We start from the raw sequence: 12,634 nt of genomic DNA on the forward strand, positions 1-12,634 counted from the left end.
GCACACAGTCCCTGGCTTGTCTGCCATGAATGCCACATTTATAGGTCCAGAGGAAGAAGGGAAGGGAAACAAAAATAACCCGTGAAGAAGAAGAGAGGGAAGGAAAAACTGAAAAAAAAAAAAAAAAAACAAAATAAAACAAACTGCCCCCGGCGAAAGCGGTGCGTCGGAGGAGGAGAGCGACTCGGCCTCGGCATGGAGCGGCCGGGCCGAGCGCTGGCCGGCTGCGCCGTCCTGCTGGGCCTCCTGCTCGCCGCGCCGTCCCTCGGAGAGGAGGTGAGCGAGGGGGACCTTTTCCAGGGCGGTGGGATGCAGGATCCCCCCCGTCTCCGCCAGCATCCCCCTTTCCCCGTGCCGAGCCCGGCCGCCGCCATCCCGGGTGGGAAGGGGCCGGCGGCCTCCAGTCACCGTCGGGGAGGATGAGGATGGGGCTGAGAGGAGGTGGGCGCTTGTTTTACTCCTTGCTCCGCAGCTGCCCGTGACGAGCTTCTCCGTGCGCTCCACCGTCGGTCTCCCGCTACGCCTCCACCTGGGTGCGCTGCGCCCTCCGCAACCCCCACGCCGGCCCGCGACAGGCCGCTTTCGACCTGCACCTACCCGCCGCCGCCTTCGTCTCCAACTTCACCATGTGAGCAAGGCTTGGGGAAGGGCGGTACGGGACTGGGGCGAGGAGGGGGGACCTCCGCGCCCCACCATCCCCGTCCCACGCTCGTGCCCTCCGCGGCGCCCCGTCCCTCGGAGGAGGGGGCCGGGACGCCGCGGGACCAGCCCCCGTCTCTCTTGCCCGCCAGCACGGCCAACGGCAAGGCCTACGTGGCGGAAGTGAAGGAGAAGCGCCAGGCCCAGAAGCTGTACGAGGAGGCCCGCCGGCGGGGCGAGACCGCAGCCCACGTGGGCACCAAGTGAGGCCCGGGGCCGGGCGGCTGGCCGGGGGCCTGCCCGCTGCGGCCGAGGTGCCCTGAACCCCTTGCCGCCGCCCTCGCAGGGAGCGGGAGACGGAGCGGTTCCGGGTCACGGCCAACGTGGCAGCGGGCGGCACCGTGGCTTTCGAGCTGCGCTACGAGGAGCTGCTGCAACGACGCCTGGGAAAGTACCAGCACGCCGTCAGCGTCCGCCCCGGCCGGGTGGTGGCCGACCTCAGCGTGGAGCTGAGCATCGCCGAGCGCGCCGGCCTCAGCTTCGTCCGCGTGCTGCCCCTGCGCGCCAGCCGCCTGCTCACCGACGCCCTCCGAGGTGCGGCCCGCCCCGGCTCTGCCTCCCCCCCCCAACGGCGCGCGCGTCGCACGCACGCGCTCACCCCCCTCGCACCGCTGCAGGGCAGGCCGCCGCGCCGCCCTCCGCCAGCGTGGAGAAGGGCACCCACTGCGCCTGGGTCCGCTTCGCCCCCAGCCCCCGAGAGCAGGCGGCCTTCTCCGGCGCCGGCATCGCCGCCGATTTCGTGGTCGAGTACGACGTGGCCCGGCCCGACGCCGCCGGCGACGTGCAGGTGCTCGGCGGGACGGCGACGCGCTGGGATGGCGGGCCGCCGCCAAACCCCTGACCGCTCCGTGTCCCCCCCTCCCCCAGATGTACGACGGCTATTTCGTGCACTTCTTCGCGCCCGGGGGGCTGCCCCTGTCCAGAAGGAGGTCGTCTTTGTCATCGACGTCAGCGGCTCCATGACCGGCACCAAGATGAAGCAGGTGGAGGGGACGGGGAGGGAAGGGGGCTCTCGCCCGTGGCCCCTCGCGCCCTCACCCCGCGCCGCCGCTGCCCGCAGACCAAGGCGGCCATGCACGCCATCCTCGGCGACCTGCGCACCCACGACCGTTTCAACATCGTGGCCTTCTCGGAGGGGCGCGAGCGTGTGGCAGGCCGACGGCTCCGTCCCGGCCACGGCGCCCCACGTCCGCAGCGCCGCGCGCTACGTCGACGGCCTGCGGGCCGAGGGCTGTGAGTGTCGGGACGGGGGTGAAACAGCCGGAGGCGGCGGGGTTGGGGAAAGGGTGGGGGGGGGGACCCTGCCGTCACCCCGCCACCTCCGCAGGGACCGACATCAACCGAGCCCTGCTGACGGCCGCCGCCGTGCTCAACCGGAGCCGCGCGGCGGATCCGGCCGGAGCCGCGTCCCGCTGCTCGTCTTCCTGACGGACGGCGAGGCCACGGCGGGGGTGACGGCCGGCGCCCGCATCCTGGCCAACGCCCGGCGCGCCCTGGGCGGCTCCGTCTCCCTCTTCGGCCTGGCCTTCGGCGCCGACGCCGACTACGGGCTGCTGCGCCGCCTGGCCCTGGAGAACCGCGGCGCGGCCCGGCGCGTCTACGAGGACGCCGACGCCGCCCTGCAGCTGGCCGGCTTCTACGAGGAGATCGCCAACCCGCTGCTGCGCGACGTGCAGCTCTCCTACCCGGGCCAGGCCGCCCAGCACCTCACCCGCAGCCTCTTCCCCAACTACTTCCGCGGCTCCGAGCTGGTGGTGGCCGGCCGGGTGCCGCCGGGGACGGAGCGGCTCCGCGTCCGCGCCACGGGCCGGGGTCCGGAGGGACGGCTCCGGCTGGGCGGCGAGGTGGCCGCCGACGCCACCCAGCTGCCGCCCGGCTGCTCCCTGGACCCAGCGCTCATCGGCGCCTTCGTCCGGCGCCTCTGGGCTTATTTCACCATCCAGGACCTGCTCCGGGCTCGTTTCCGCGCTAACGACACGGCCGCCCGCCGCCTGCTCGCCGACAGGGCCACCAACCTGTCCCTGGAGTACCGCTTCGTCACGCCCGTCACCTCGCTGGTGGTGGTCGCGCCGGAGGAGGAGGAGGAAGGGGGCTCCAGGGCCCCCCCTTGCACCGAGCGCAGCACCGCCACGGCCGCGCCGGGCAGCGTCACCGCGCCCTGGCCGGCCACCTCCGCGCCGGTGACCCCGGCCCGAAGCCACGGGCACCGCCGGGGAGGACGAGGCGCTGCCGGGGACGTTGGGCACGGCCGCCCCGGCCCTCGGCTCCGCGCCGCCGAGCCCCCGGAAGGGCCCCGGCGACGCCGTGCTGCTGCCGCCGCCGGCCGAGACCGAGCTGCTCGCGCCTGGAGAGGGGGACGCGCGGTTCGTCGAGTCCCTCGACCCGCCGGCCGTCTACGCCATCCTGCCGGCCGGAGGTGAGGCCGGGACCCCCGGGACTCCCACCACCACCTCGCACCCAGACCCCCCCCCCAGCTCCCCTCTCCCCCCGCAGGGCGTCTGAGCTGGGAGGGTGACGAAGACGACGCAGGTAACCCCCCCCACCCCAAAACGTGGCGGAGAGGGCCCAGGCGTCCGGGCTTCCCCCGCCGCCCCTGACGGCGCCCGCTTTCCCTCGCAGACCGCGCGGGCGAGGACGACGCGGACGCGGGTACGTAGGGGACGCGGGGTGGGGGGGGCGGCGAGGGGCTGCGCCCCCCCCCCAACCGCGTCCGCCGCCGACCCCCTTGTCCCCCCACCTCCAGCCTCCTCCAGCCCGACCTTCCTCACCTTCTCCTCCTCCGGTAAGGGGGTGCCGGGGTGGTGGTGGGGTGAGGGGATACCGCAGGCGCCCCCCTTGACCTCCCCCCCCACCCACCCACCCACCGCCCGCAGCCGACGGGGACCCCCACTTCGTCGCCCGCCCGCCGGGGGCGGCGCAGCCCCTCTGCTTCACGCTGGACGGGCGCCCGGGGGACGTCCTGCGCCTGCTGACCGACCGGCGGCACGGTGAGCCAGCCCCCCCCCCCCCCACAACCGCCGGCGGCGCCCCCCACCCCGCGCCGCCTGACGGGGAGGGGGCTACGCAGGCCTGGCGGTCAACGGGCGCCTGGCGGGCGCCCCGGCCCGACCCGACGGCCGGCCCCGCACCTTCTTCGACGCCTTCGCCGTGGTGCTGAGCCGGCCGGGGGCCGCGGCCGCCGCCCTCACCGTCACCCTGGAGGGCGTCACCGTCGCCGGCGAAACCCCGCTGCTCCTGCCCTTCTCCCGCCCGGCCCGCTTGGCCCGACCCCCGCTGCAGCTGACCGTGGGGCCGGGGGGCCGCCTCCGCCTCCGCCTGGGCCCCCGCCTGGCCGCCGTGGTGCTGCGGCACCGCTACCGCCGCCCCGGCCCCCTGCAGCGCGACCACCTGGGCTTCTACGTGGCCGACGGGCGCGGGCTGTCCCCCGCCGCCGGCGGGCTGCTGGGTGAGCGGCCCCCGCCCCGGGCGAGGGTTCGGGGTGGTGGTGGTGGTGGGGGGGGGAAACGACGCCCACCGAGCGCCGCCGCTGACGCCCGCCCTCTCGCCCCGCGCAGGCCTCTTCCGCGGCGCCGGGCTGCGGCTGGCGCCGGGGCCGCCGGCCGCCTGGCTGCGGGGGGACGGGGCGGCGCCGGCGCCCGCCACCCTCGTCACCAAAGTGCTGCGGGAGGCCGGGGGTCCGGCCCGGCCCGCGCCCTGCTGGCTGGTGAAGCCCCCCGACGTCGAGGCGCTGCTGGGGGGGCCCTACCCGGCTTTCGTCGCCCCCCGCCTCCTCGCCGCCGCCTGACGCGCGGCCTGCCTCCGCCAACCGCTCTTCAACCCCGTGGGGCGGGGGAGCTCCCGGACGCCTGGGCCCCCGCAGCGCCTCCGGGCTCCCCCCCCCCCGACTCCACCAACCCGCCGCGGCCTCCGGGCACGAAGCTTCCCCGCTTTTATTTCAAACGGAGCGTTTCCAAAACGGAAAAATAAAGCGGGGCGGCGCTCAGAGCTGCATGGCGGCCGTCAGCGTCTCCGAGAGCTTGGTGGCGATTTTCTCTGCCGGGAGGGCGAGGGGCCGCCGTCAGTTTTGGGGGGGGGGGGGTCTTGGGGGGGGGGAATGGGGCCCGGTCGCCACTCACCCGCCCTCCGCTGCAGCTTCTTCCTCCGCTTGCCGGCGGCCCGGAGGCCCTGGCCCTGCAGCAGGGGGTCGAGGGCGGCCACGTCCTCCAGGCGGGGGGCTCGCGGCAGGGCCGGGGCGGCTCCGGCTCCGGCGCCCTTCGCCCGCGGCTTCAGCTCCACCGTCACGGAGCCGAGCTGGGGGCAGAGACGGGGCTGGAGCCGCCGCCGCCGCCGCCGCCGCCGCCGCCGCCGTCTCACCCCCTTCTCCCCCCGCCCGCCCGGCCTCTACCTCCAGGTCGCCGTCGTCCTCCATGGCCTCGTCCTCGTCACCCGAGCCCTCCTCCTCCTCCTCCTCCTCCTGCGGGGCGCAGGGAGCCAGGCCGATGCCGGCGGCGACGGCCGGCAGAGCTGCGGACGGCGGCGAGGTGAGCCCGGACGCCGGGGCCCCTCCCCGGAGCGAGGAGGAGAACGGGACCGAGGGGAGCGGGTCGTGGGGGACACCCAGCCCGGACGCCGGGGCCCGTGGGAAGCGCTCTCACCCGCCAGGGCTTCGGCGTCGCCCCGCTCCAGGGCCTCCAGGTCGAGGGCGGGACCCAGCGCCGGCAGGATGCGGGCGTCCAGCGTGGCCGGGGCGGCCGGCGCCTCGGGGGGCAGGGTGTAGTAGGAGATCTTCCCGCTGCGGGGAGAAGAGGAGGAGGAGGAGGAAGAAGGGGCCGGGCTGCCGGAGGGTCCCCCCGCCCCCGTCCCGTCCCCCCCAACCCGGCGCACCTGGTCCAGTCGCGCAGCAGGGCGGCGGCGGCGGCGCGGGCGTCGGGGAGGCCGCCGGGGCGCAGGCGGCCCTGCCGCCGGGCCAGCAGCGCCAACAGGCGCCGGGGGTCCGCGCAGGGGGGCACCCCGTACAGCTCCCGCACCTGCGGGGTGGGGGGTGGGCGGAGCCTGACCCCCATTGGCCCCACCCACAGCACCCCCCGCCCCAGCCTGGCTCCCCTCCGGGTCACCACAGCCCCCCGCCCCAGGGGGTCCCGAGTGCCTCCGGGTCACCGTGGCGATGGGGGTGTTGCTCCCAAGGGTGTTGCTGGGACACCTCGCTGTTGCCATAGCAACCACCCCCCTGCCACCCCCCCACCCCCCCCATGTGTCACCTTCCCCCAGTTGCTATAGAGATAACCTCACCAATGGGTCCCCCCCCACCCCGGTCACCATGGTGATGGCCTCACCAGGGGTCCCCCCCCAACGGTCGCCATGGCGATCACCCCTCCACATGTCCCCTCCCCATGGTTGCCCTGGAGATGGCCCCCCCCGCCATAGGTCCCCTCTGCGGTTGCTACAGCAATAACCCCACCCAAGGGTCCCGCTCTGTACCCTCCATGGTGACAGCCCCACCTGAGGGTCACCCCACGGTTGCCGCAGCAACAGCCGCACCCGAGGGTAACCCCCCCCCCTCCACCGCCCCGGTTGCCACGGTGACTGCCCCACCTGCTCGGGGCGGAGGCGACGCAGGATGGCGGTGGCGGCGCCCAGGGGGTCAGCGGGGCGCCGGGCGCAGAGGCCCCCGCGCAGGGCGGCCCCGGGGCCCCCCGCCACCACCCCGGGGCAGTCCAGGAGCCGGAGCCGCCGGTCCAGCTGCACCGCCTGTAGGCACCTGCCGGGGAGGGGGCGGGGCTGCGTCAGACCCCGCCCTCTCCCACACCAGACCCCTCCCCCCAGGGGGGGCGTGGCCTACTTGGTGACACCCGGCTCCGCCCCCACGCGGCAGGCCCGGCTCCGCTTCAGGCTGTTGATGAGGCTGCTCTTACCCACGTTGGGGAACCCTGCGGGGGTAGGTGCGGGGGGGACGCGTCAGCGGCGGGGCCCGGGCGTCCGGGCCGCCCTCCGCTTCCCCCCCCCCCCCAACTCACCCACGACGCCCACGGTGATGGCCGTCTTGACGTCCTGCGAGCGGCTGTAGTTGCCCAACACCCGGAGCAGGCAGTCGGCCCCCACGCAGCCCGCCCCGGCCAGCACCTCCTCGGGGGCCGTGGCCGCCGTCCCCCGGCTCTGCTTCTGCCGGGGGCGGGGGACGAGGTGAGGCCGAGGAGAGGGGCCCCGGCGTCCTCGCCGCCGCGGTGGGGGAGGGGGAAGGGGCCCCGGCGTCCGGCGCTCACCAGGTTGCGGCTCTGCTGCTGCGTGCAGGCTTTGAAGGCCACGGTGGGCAACTCGGCCCGCAGGTACTTGAGCCACTTGGCCACCACGTCGCGGGACACCAGGTCTGCGGCGGGCGCGGGGTTGAGTCACCCGGCGGCGGCGGCAGCAGGGACCCAGGCGTCCGGGTGACGCCCCGCCACCGCCGCCTACCAATCTTGTTGAGGACGAGGACGAGGCGCTTGCCGGGCCCGGCCCGGCGCACGGCGGCCTCCAGCCGGGGGCTGCGGCAGCCCAGGGGGTCCCGGGCGTCCAGCACCTCCAGCACCACGTCCGACGCCGCCAGCACCTGCCGGGGGGGGCGGAGCCAGTGCGGAGGGGCGGGGCTGCGCTAGGCCACGCCCCCACCCACCAGGCCACGCCCCATTCGCTCACCTTACGCAGCTCCCGCCCGTATCGCCGCAGCGACGCTTCGCCCCGGGGGCGGGGCTCGGCCGGCTCCGCCCCCTCCGCCGCCTGCGCGAGGACACGGGTGAGGGAGGGGCCTCGGCGTCCGCCCCACGTTCCCCCCCCCCCTCCAAATTAAAGGGCCCCGGCGTCCCGGGCCTCACCTTGCGCTCGAAGGCCCGTTGGCGCCGCAGGGCGTCGTCCCGCAGAGCGGCCAGGCCCGGCCTCCGCCGCAGCAGCGCCGCCTCCCGCGCCGCCCCCGCTTCCTTCGTGCCGCCGCCGCCCTGACCCTGCCGAGGGAAGGAACCGGCTGGGGCCGCGGCCCGGCCCCGCCTCGCCCGGCCGCCGCTCACCTGGCCCGACCGCCGCCGCTGCCGCCCGGCCGCCGCCCGCCGGCACTGCCGCCGCCCCGCCATGGCACACGCGTTGCCTGCCACTTCCTGCTGCGCCTGCGCCTTCGCGCCGCTCTTCCGCCTCGGTAGAACGTCACTTCCGGGCGCCGGGACTTCCCCCCTATTCCGCTTCCGCTCCGTGTGAGGTCACTTCCGCCCCCTCCCGCTAGACAGCGGCGGCCGGCAGAGCGGCAGGGGCGGGCGCTCCCGCCCTCCCTCGCAGCCACGCCCGTCGTGGCCACGCCCCCTTTCGTAGCCCCGCCCACTCCCCCTCTTAGCCCCGCCCCCAAACACAGCCACGAGTCCTGCAACCAGCGTTTATTCCGCCGTCAGCGCTTCCCGCCGCGCCGGGCGCCCGACAGCGACTTCACCAGGGCGACGATGCGGCTGGGCCGCCGCCCTGCGGCGAGAGAGGGGAAGGCGGGGGGGGCGGGTGAGGGGGCGGGGCCGAGGCGGGGAGAGGGCGGAGCCTCCGGGGAGGGAGGGGGAGGAGTCCCTCTCACCGTGCGACGGCTTCCTCTGCGCCGGCGGCGGCTCCCGCGGCCTGCCACGGCCAATGGGCGTCAGCGCTGCTTCGGCGCGGCCACGCCCCCCCCCTCATCCCCTTCGCCCCGCCCACTCACCTGCCTCTCGCCTTCCTGCCGGCCGGCGGGCTCCGCCCCCTCGGCGCAGGGGGCGGAGCCTCCGCCTCGCCGGGAGGGCTCCGGGGAGGGTCGGGGGGCGCCGGGCTGCCGCCGCCGCCGTCGTCCGCGGGCCGAGCCGGGGGATCCGGCTCCCCGGAGCCGCCGCTGCCGCTTTCAGCCTCGGTGCTCACCCCTTGCCCCTCCTCGGGGGGCGGAGCCTCTTGGGCGGGGGGCGGGGCCGGGCTCGGGGGGCGGAGCGAGCGGGCTAAGCGAACCCAGCGCTCGAAGAGACCCGGAGCTCCGGGCCGGGGACAGAGCTGCAGGTAGAAGCTGCGGCCGTTGGCGAAACGCAACCGGAGCCGTTCGCGGGGGGCGTCCTGCACCGAGACCTGCACCCAGCGCAGCGGCAGCAGCCTGGGCGCCCGCCGCCGTCAGCGCCCGCGCCCGGGGCGTAGAGGAGGGGGGCGGGGCGTAGCAGGGGGGCGGTACCTGGTGAGCTCCACCCCCCCGGCGGGGGGGGCGGCGCGCGGCCGGGCCAGCAGCAGCAAGTTGGGCGCCGGGAGGGCGGGGCTGGTGCGGGCCACGCCCACCGTCACCACCCGCACCCGGTTGTGCACGTCCAGCACCTCCCCGCGCCGGCCGACCTGGGGGAAGGAGGGAGGGGGCGGAGCCAACGTCAGCCCCGCCCCCTATCCGGCCCCGCCCCCCCATCCGGCCCCACCCACCTGGACGAAGTCGCTCTCGAAGACGCGGACGCCGCGCAGCAGCCCGAACTCGCCGGCCCGCAGCTGGCGCTGCAGCGGGCCCGGGGGCGGCGCCTCCTCGGGCGGCTCCGCCTCCATGGCCGCTCCCTTCCTCCTCCTCCTCCTCCGCCCCAGGGCGGGGGACGGGGTGGGGTGGGGGACACACACACCGCCCGCCTCACCCGCCCGCTCCCCTCTGTGACGTCACCGGACGCCTGGGTCCCCTCGACCCCGCCCCAAGAACGACCCGGGACCGTCCTTACCAAGAGTGCGCTTTTATTCCTTTTTCTCTGTTTTTTCCTTGTTTTTTTTTTTTTTTTTGTGTCCTCTCGGGGGGGAGGGGCAGGGCTGTCCTCCCCCCTCCCCCTCCCGGGAGGGGGCGTGGCCAGCCCCCCCACCGCGGGGGAGGGGCCTCTCCTCCCCCCCCCCCCACCACGGGGTCAAAAGCTTGAAATTAAGAAAAGGAAGAAGGGGCCGGTGGGGCCAACGGGGGAAAAAACGCCAACGAAACCAAAAAATATATATATATATTTATAGAGATCCTTTTGTCTTCTCTGCCCCGCCCCCTCCCTGCGGGCCCCGCCCCCGGGGGGCGGGGCGGGGGCCGGGGGCGGGGCTAGGCCAGGCCGAAGCCCTCGGAGCACTCCTGGATGGCCAGCAGCAGCATGTGGCGCAGCTTCTCGTAGCTCTCGTAGGCCGGCAGGTCCAGCTGGTTGAAACTGGGGGAGGGAGGGAGTGGGTGTGTGGGCGGAGTCAAGGGGGGCCAGGCCCCGCCCCCCACCCGCCCCCCCGTTCCCGCCCCGCGCCGGTACCAGGTGTGGGCCGAGGGCAGGCGGTCGGTGGAGCGGTCGTCGCGGTGGATCTGGAACTTCTGGATGCCGTTCATGCCCTCGAGGGCGGCGAAGCCCTGCAGCGGCACCTTGGAGGTGCCCGTGACGAACTGCAGGAACTTGGCCCGGTCGGCCTGGTCGAAGGAGCGCAGCGCGCGCCAGAACCACTGGATCTGGGGGGGGGAGAAGGCGGCGGCGTCAGGGCGGCCCCCGCCGCCCCCCCAACCCCGCCGCCCCCGGTGCCGTCCCCACCTGGATGGAGTTGCCCTGGTACTTGTGGTACTCGGTGTTGGCCTTGAGGTCGTCGATGTCGATGGTGGGCAGCCCCGAGATGAGCAGCTCCAGCTCCTGCTCCGTGAAGATGGAGATGAGGCGCTTGGGGATGATCTCGTAGAAGCCCTCCAGGAAGGCGGCCAGCTGCTTGCGGATGGCGCCTGCGCGGGGCGGGAAGGGGGGGCCGGTGAGGGCCGCTCGGTGCCAGCCCCCAGCCCCCCGCCCCGCCGGCCCCCCCGCTCACCGGTCATGCGCATCTGGCACACCAGGTGCACGTACTCCTTCTTGTTCTCCTCCGTCACCAGCACGTTGGCCCCGTTGGGCTTCAGGTCCCGCACCTCGCACACCCCGAACTCCTGCACCTGGGGGGCGGCGCGGGGTGGGGTGGGGTGGGGGGTGAGAGCCCGCCGGGGGGGGCGCGGGGACGCGGGGACGCGGGGCGGGGGGACGCCGGCCCACCTCGGTGCTGAAGGTGAGGTCGTAGCCCAGGGTGGAGACGTCGTTCTCCAGCAGGTAGACGAGGCCCTGGTAGAAGTGATAGTCCTCGCTCTCCATGTCCGTGTACCTGCGCCGGGGGGGAGGAGTCAGTGCTGCCCAGGCCCCGCCCTTGCTCTTCAAGCCCCTCCCACGTCCCCGAGGCCCCGCCCCCTCACCTGACGGACTTGCCCAGGATGTGCTTGTAGAAGGAGCGGGTGAAGTAGCACTCGAGGAGGCGGTTGTCGTAGACGGCCTTGGCCACGATGCGCCCCACGAACTTGAAGTAGCTGAGGTGGTTGGGGTTGCAGTGGGACGAGGGGTTGATGGTGTAGGTGACGCGGTCGCCCGGCGAGGTGCGGAACAGCGCGTACATGGGGTTGAACATCTCCCGCGAGATGATCATGTACCACTCGCGCAGCAGCCCCCCGGCATCCTGGCCCTCCTCGCCCTCGAAGACGATGTACCTGGCGGGCAGCCGCGCCGCGTCAGGGGGGAGCCGGGCGACAGCCCCCCCACCCCCACCCCGAGCGAGCCCCCGTGTCCCCCCACCCCCAGCCGAGGGACCCCGGCGTCCGGGGCGGGCGCTCACAAGCGGTTCTTCATCTCCTCGGGCGACTTGCGGTGCAGCTCGCGGTAGGAGTCCTCGAAGACGTGGTCGCGGCGGACGTGCACGGCCATGTCCTCCTTGCGCAGCCCCTCGTCCAGGCGCTCCAGCTCCTGCCGGAAGTACCTGGGCGCGGGGACGGCGGCTCAGGGACGCGGCCCCCCGGCCCGGCCCCCGAAACCCCCGGCCTCCCCCGGCCCGTACTTGCGCTTGACGTCAAAGTCCAGCACGCGGATGTAGTCCACCAGGACGGCGAAGGGGCCGTCGGCCAGGTGAGTGGTCGACTGGCGCAGGATCTGGTTCAGCACCGTCCGGTGGGTCTCTGGGGCGGGGCGGGGGGTCAGCCGCGAACCGTCCCTCGGGCGGCCCCGAACCCCCACGGCCCACCCGGAGCCCCATGATGACGCCCAATGCTCCCCCCGCCCCCGCACCCCGCCGCCGGGGCCCCGCTCACCGGCGAAGCGGAGGAACTTCTGGGTGTCGGGGGGGAGGCTGGCCGAGATGTGCATGGAGGAAGGCTCGCGGGAGAAGAAGGGGTCGAGGGAGGAGGGGGTGGCGGGCGTCAGCGGGGCCGGCGACAGCGGCGGCGGCTCGTCCTTGATGTGGGCCAGCTGGCTCTCGCGCGTGTCCCGCACCGGCGGCTTGCTCTCCCGCTCCGTGGCGTGCACCAGGAAGAAGGCCTCCACGGCCGGCTGCAGCACTGCGGCAGGGCCGGACGCGGGGCGTCAGCGGGGACGCCAGAGGCGTCGGGGTGGCGGCGGCGAGGGGGTCGTCAGGGCCCCCCCCCCCAACCCCGGCGTCCCCCTGCCCGCGCCGGGCACCCACCGAGCACGGCGTGCTGGTCGTGCGATTCCTCCAGCTCCTTCAGGCACTCGCCCAGCATGTCCCAGAGCTCGTCGAGGCAGAGCTGCTCGCTGAGCAGGGGCAGCTCGGGCGGCCGCTCGTCCCGCTCGCCCGCCTGCGAGCCCTCCGAGCCTGCGGGGGACGGACAGACGGACGGACGGGCTCAGCACGGGCCCCCCCCCCCCCCCCCCCAACAACCCCGGGCGAAGCGGGTCGCGGCGGGCGGGCGGGCGGGGGCCGGCGCCCACTCACCCACGGAGGGGGCGTCCTGCGGGGCGGGCGAGGGCTGGTCCACGTCCATGGGCGACTCGTCCCGGCGGGCGGCGCCGTCCGCCTGCCCGGCCTCCGCCTGCGGGGACAGCGGGGCCGGGGGTTAGGGGGCCGGGACCCTCCCCCCCCCCCCCAAAAGCCGCGGTCCCAGGAGGGGCGACGGGGAAGGCCCCCCCCTCGACCCAGGAAGGAGGGCCCCGGTGTCCGGGCCGGCCCC

The 12,634-nt window shown here is 75.2% G+C and overlaps 3 protein-coding genes across 3 annotated transcripts in view; 1 reads left to right on the plus strand and 2 right to left on the minus strand.

Annotated features, from left to right (window-relative positions):
• Positions 1-286: 286 nt before the first annotated feature.
• ITIH6 (inter-alpha-trypsin inhibitor heavy chain family member 6) lies at positions 287-4,525 on the plus strand (the record flags this gene model as incomplete). The annotated part of the gene is given in 17 exon segments (XM_068924116.1): positions 287-508; positions 510-628; positions 792-902; positions 986-1,233; positions 1,317-1,486; positions 1,567-1,609; positions 1,612-1,682; positions 1,760-1,834; positions 1,836-1,938; positions 1,985-2,094; positions 2,097-2,888; positions 2,890-3,195; positions 3,297-3,348; positions 3,443-3,481; positions 3,573-3,686; positions 3,767-4,144; positions 4,254-4,525. Coding segments are annotated over 17 exon segments (3,183 nt in total), but the record flags the coding sequence as incomplete, so codon positions are not given.
• Positions 4,526-4,604: 79 nt separating this feature from the next.
• GNL3L (G protein nucleolar 3 like) lies at positions 4,605-7,793 on the minus strand. Its single transcript, XM_068924184.1, has 12 exons — positions 7,527-7,793; positions 7,351-7,431; positions 7,129-7,264; positions 6,939-7,042; positions 6,693-6,837; positions 6,518-6,605; positions 6,271-6,436; positions 5,563-5,705; positions 5,334-5,470; positions 5,084-5,202; positions 4,815-4,989; positions 4,605-4,731 (listed from the first exon to the last, which is right to left on the minus strand). The coding sequence occupies exons 1-12, from the start codon at positions 7,776-7,778 to the stop codon at positions 4,679-4,681; spliced, it is 1,599 nt and encodes a 532-aa protein (XP_068780285.1). The 5' UTR covers positions 7,779-7,793; the 3' UTR covers positions 4,605-4,678.
• A 1,845-nt stretch (positions 7,794-9,638) lies between these two features.
• The window catches only part of HUWE1 (HECT, UBA and WWE domain containing E3 ubiquitin protein ligase 1), a 34,807-nt gene continuing 31,811 nt past the window's right edge, over positions 9,639-12,634 (minus strand). The window contains 11 exon segments of the mRNA XM_068924189.1: positions 9,639-9,839; positions 9,933-10,123; positions 10,203-10,384; positions 10,468-10,585; positions 10,683-10,788; positions 10,877-11,164; positions 11,290-11,430; positions 11,509-11,626; positions 11,759-12,004; positions 12,130-12,279; positions 12,400-12,496. Coding sequence (XP_068780290.1) covers positions 9,737-9,839; positions 9,933-10,123; positions 10,203-10,384; positions 10,468-10,585; positions 10,683-10,788; positions 10,877-11,164; positions 11,290-11,430; positions 11,509-11,626; positions 11,759-12,004; positions 12,130-12,279; positions 12,400-12,496 — 1,740 coding nt within the window. The 3' untranslated portion in view covers positions 9,639-9,736.

Source organism: Struthio camelus, chromosome 38, assembly GCF_040807025.1.
Source record: "Struthio camelus isolate bStrCam1 chromosome 38, bStrCam1.hap1, whole genome shotgun sequence".
Classification (NCBI taxonomy): domain Eukaryota; kingdom Metazoa; phylum Chordata; class Aves; order Struthioniformes; family Struthionidae; genus Struthio; species Struthio camelus.